Below are 5096 nucleotides of genomic sequence, written 5' to 3' on the forward strand. Positions count from 1 at the left end.
GGCTGGATCCCAGGACCCTGAGATCATGACCTGAGGCTTAACCCACCAAGCCACCCAGGCACCGCAATAATGCTTACTCTTGATGTGCCCTGAGAAAACTTAGTAAAAATCAACCTAAACTCTAAGTAACATCTCCAACGTGTTAAAACAAAATTCAACTATTTTTTTAAAGAAGACAACAAAATCCAGGAACTCAACCACTCAAGATTACAATGCCAATTGAAATCATGCCAGATATGCCAAGTAGCAGGAAAATGTGACCTATAACCAGAATACAAGTCAATCAGTAAAAACAGTGCCCCAAGATGGCAGTGATAATATAATTAGCATGTAAGGACATATTCAGTTACTGATGCTGCCTGCCTAGGCTGTGTAGGCCTGATCAGCCACATCGTTTCACTGAATCTTATCTCAGTATGGACTTTTCCAAAGAATGTTCATATGAGATATAAGAATGTCCTATCTGGCTTCACCAAAGGCTTTCCAGAGCCCACAGCCTCATAGAGATAAGTCTTTGATATACCCAGTCAGTCTTCACTCAGGTACCCAGATAGTTATGCTGCTGGTCATGGCTCAAGAGTCAATAAAAATAAAACACACGGGCGCCTGGGTGGCTCAGTGGGTTAAGCCGCTGCCTTCGGCTCAGGTCATGATCTCAGGGTCCTGGGATCAAGTCCCGCATCAGGCTCTCTGCTCAGCAGGAAGCCTGCTTCCTCCTCTCTCTCTCTGCCTGCCTCTCTGCCTACTTGTGATCTCTCTGTCAAATAAATAAATAAAATCTTTAAAAAAAATAAAATAAAACACACCTGGCCCTTAAGAGTATTGTCTATAGCAACAAAGGGTGCTTTCAAGTTAGGCCATTGTGCTGACCTGACCTTATCACATTCAGTGTTCCATAATCGTCTTTGGTCTAGCCAGTTGCTGCCACCCCCCAGTAGGACCATTAGCTTTTCATTTGTCTCAACCCTCAGAAAACCAACTGCTCTTTGCCAGAGGCTCAAATCAGCATTATTATCAGTACTGGTACCTCTACTGCAAGGACATCCTGGGGTTCATGAGCCCCAAGAGTAGGGCTGCTGAAACAGCCTATTATTCTGCTTCTTTTTCTGCTGCTGCTCAAATCTCCAGCTAAATTTAGCATATTTTCATGTTGTCTTATCTATTGGGATGAACAAAATGCCTAAACAAGGCAACATTTTCTCCAACCCAAATAATCAAATAAGGAACTGGACTCCATTTTGGTAGTGGGGGCCAGAGGGTAGATAACCTTTTCTTTACTCTCTCAGAAGTCACAATTTGAGCCTCATAGCACATTGCTCCCAAGAATTTGGCTGTTTTCTGTGTTTTATCAAAATTAACTCCTGTGCTCTCGTGTGAGTTAGTATATGCTCTAAGGTCATTGCCACCTGTTCTTTATGAGGTCTGTGGTTTGCTAACTCTAAGAAGGCCTCCAACAAACCCTGCCTCCTGGCATTCATGCCTTTGTATGATCCAGCTTTTCAGTAACTTGCTCCTAAATCAATAGAATACCTCAGGATTGAGGGGTTGCCACTTTGTAATTAAATTATGTAAACTTATGTGATGTCCACCTTTCTAGCATCAATACGAAGTATACATTTCCCATGAAAACAACAATAGCAGTGCTTAACAGTGATTTCAGCAGCCCAATCCAGATGACTACAGTTCTCTTCCACATTTCACTCCTTTTTTTCAAATCTGGTCAATTGAATATGTGGCTCTCACTGCTCCAAAGAACCTGGTAAAAGGTTAGCTTCTACCATGGCATACACTGGCCAGGGCCAAAAAGTACAGAACTTGATGGTACAGCTCATCAACCTCATCTTCAGATACTTACAAAATAAATCTCAGATTCAGGTGTGGCTTTATGAGCAAGTGAACATGCAAATAGAGGGCTGTATCACTGGTTTTGGTGAGTACATGAACCTTGTATTAGATGATGCAGAAGAGGTTCATTCTAAAACAATGTCAAGAAAACAACTGGGTCGGATCATGCCAGAAGGAGATAATATTATCCGGCTCCAAATTGTCTCCAACTAGAAATGATCAATGAAGTGAGAAGTTCTTGAGAAGGCCATGTAGTTTGTTTGTTTTTAGATGTCCTTTGTTGGAAGTGTAGTTCTAAAACATTTGTTCATATTGTTTTGATTACCTTTATGTTATTACCAGAGGACAGTAAATGCTGCGGGATTGTTTCCATTAAAAAAAAAAACAAAAAGCTTGATAAGATAATCATGTGAACAATGGTAGCCAAAAAAACCCTTAAAAGTTTGCGCCCCCAACCCTTCCAACCCATGCCATTGTACCCTCAATGGAGTGTAAGATCTTTAGTTCTTTCTAGGGTCAGAGAGTTTCTTCTAGGTCCAGTTCCTTTTTGGTCCCACCCTTAATCTGTCTTTTCCTTACAGGCTGTAAATCTGGACATAAGAATATAAGGTTAGAAATCTCCCTGATATAGATTAACAGGGGTTTCCCAAGAAGAGATGGATGGAGTGAGCACTGGAGAAATCTGGTTTATAATCAACTGGGGACGGTGAGATCCAAGAGGCAGCTGTCCACCCAGGTAAAACAGAAAGTGCCTCTTTAGAACTAGATTCCTCTATGGTGATCAACCTCCAGCTACCAGAGGACATCTCTGGTAGTGCTCACTCAATCCATCTCTTCTTTGGGAAACCCCAGTTAATCTATATCAAAATGGCCTTGTTGCTGGGTTCCTTTGAAGGGGTATCATTTTTATTCCCATTTTTCGTTTTGTTTCAGACTGCGGAGACATCGCTTATTTTGGGGGGACAGGAAGGTATCTACTCTGGGCAATCATCACAGACTCCTGCACAGGGCCTCCAGGTACCAACAACAAAATTCATAGAGTTCCCCACTTTGAAGGTCAGATTTTAAGAACTCATCAGTCATTTTCTGGGTATGGGACTCATTTTGGGGCTTGCCATTTTTTCCATTGTTCTAAGCAGTTTGAAGAAGCTACACCCTCACGCTTTGGATAGCTTATCCCATGGTATTGCTTGCAACTTTTTATCATGCTGGAAAAATTCTCCATGGGTTGGCCATGTTACAACCATTGAAACAGAAATCCAAAGACTTTCTATAGAGCATGATTCCTGACACACCTGCCAAGTCTCTAAGAGTCTCTGCTGGAAATGTCTCCTTTAGATTCTGCTCAAAAATTCAATAATTTCTTCTCCAGTTCATCTCTATCTATGGATACTTTTTCATATATAGCTGAAAGAAAACCACTGATACTTTTTTAACACTGCATGGCAATCCCTTAGCCAAACTGTGTTAAAAGTATGACTCTGTTATTTACCAGCTGTGTGATATTGGGAAAAGATCTCCTCTAGTTTGAATTTCCTCACCTTGGTAATAGGGATATCAATGCCATCCTTGCAAAGTTGCTGTGCGGCTATAGAGCGCAAATCTCTGGCCATAGATCCATCAGATATATTTGCTATTTTCCATTCTATCAACTTTCTGCCAAGCTTTTGGTCATGGGTAACACAGGTCATCTTTTCTCCAACCTTCAATGACAATTTCTACTCCATCCTTCCAGGCCTCACTTATAGTCTCCTTGAGTCCCTTCCAGCTTCTACCCACCCCAAAGCCAAAGCCAAACCCATATGTTGCAAATTTTGTGATAGATCTCTCATGAGGTTATAATCAGAAGGGGATGAGACTGAATCTTTTGAAGCTTCCCTCAGACACTGGCATGGATCCATCTTTCTCTTCATGTAGTGTCATGTGGTCTCTCCAATAGGGCAGCCAGATTTTTTATATGGCCAATCAGGGCTCCCAAAAATGTAAAACCAGAAGCTTCTAGACCTTGTTAAGGCTTACACCCACTTAGGTAAGTGTCACTTAACACTGTCTTTTGTTGGTTAAATAGTCACAGGGTAGGGAAGATCCTTAGGAGATATAAAGTCTACCTCCCAATCAGAGGCATGATAAAGAAACTGTGGCCATTTGTTATGACTTTAATAACTTATTTAGGCTTGTTGGAGACATATTTTAAGAAGTATTTCCTCCCAGGTATACATATAACTTGGCATATAACTTGGTTATACATATAACTTGGTGGTAAAGGTTCTAGCTGTGGTCATCTGTGATAATCATCTGACCTCTTTGCTCAGCTCTAGACTCTTGGTAGAACCATGCATTTCATTAAGAACAGCTTTTGCTACAGCTATTTGATGAGGACATATTTTTCACTGACTCATTTCCTGGGATTACATTCTTAGCTATCAAGAAGAATAGATCTTTAATTTATTCTTGGTTGGGGGAGGGGGAGGTTTAAAGCAGAGATTAAAAACAGAAGACAAAAAAAAAAAAAGACAGTTCCAAACAATTAAATATAAAAGAATAAAAATATTAGGAAAGTTTAAAATAGATACATATCTAATGTTGAAATAGGGGTGGAATTTCAAAACACGGAAGCAGTGGAAGTAGTCACAAAGGAAAAAATTAAAACACTTCATCAAATTAAAAAGGAAAAGAGAGGATAAAATAACACATCTCTCGCTGCTGATAAAAAAACAAAGTGTCAAAAGAGATGGAAAGTTAAAACCAAGAACACTTCCAGCTTTTGTTGTTGGAAGGAGGAGACAGGCTGCACTGAATTTTTATAGGGTTTATTTCTGACTTGCATTTTGCTCACCTGGATGTATCACCTTCTCACATTAATGCAGTACCAACTTCCAGAAGCACCTTCTAAACAAGTGAACTCTGCCAGTAGCATTTATATCTTTATGGAACAATCAAGTTGATAAGATTTTTGCCATATCTACATGCTTCTCAAGAAGCAGAAGAAAATGTTTGATTATACCTCATTAAACAAAATGACATAAAATTAGGTGCCTGGGAATATTATCAGAGTTGGGCACAAATCATGGATTAATTCATTCATTCAAAATTTTGTGTTGCCAAGACTCTGCTACGGGATAAATACTGCTCATGATTTCAGAATAAAATATAAGAGAAAGCAATATGGGAGAAGTGACTTTAAAAAGGGAGAGCTCATAAGAGGGAGGAACACTGTTAAAATTATAAACCACCCACTATCTCTGATGCAG

General features: G+C 40.0%; 1 protein-coding gene across 1 annotated transcript; it reads left to right on the forward strand.

Moving 5' to 3' along the window:
- The first annotated feature begins 1779 nt into the window (after nt 1–1779).
- Nucleotides 1780–2058, forward strand: LOC122903954 (small nuclear ribonucleoprotein E-like). Its single transcript, XM_044244478.1, has one exon. The coding sequence runs from the start codon at nt 1780–1782 to the stop codon at nt 2056–2058; it is 279 nt and encodes a 92-aa protein (XP_044100413.1).
- The last annotated feature ends 3038 nt before the right edge of the window (nt 2059–5096 follow it).

The sequence above is a fragment of the Neovison vison genome, chromosome 4, assembly GCF_020171115.1.
Source record: "Neovison vison isolate M4711 chromosome 4, ASM_NN_V1, whole genome shotgun sequence".
NCBI lineage: Eukaryota > Metazoa > Chordata > Mammalia > Carnivora > Mustelidae > Neogale > Neogale vison.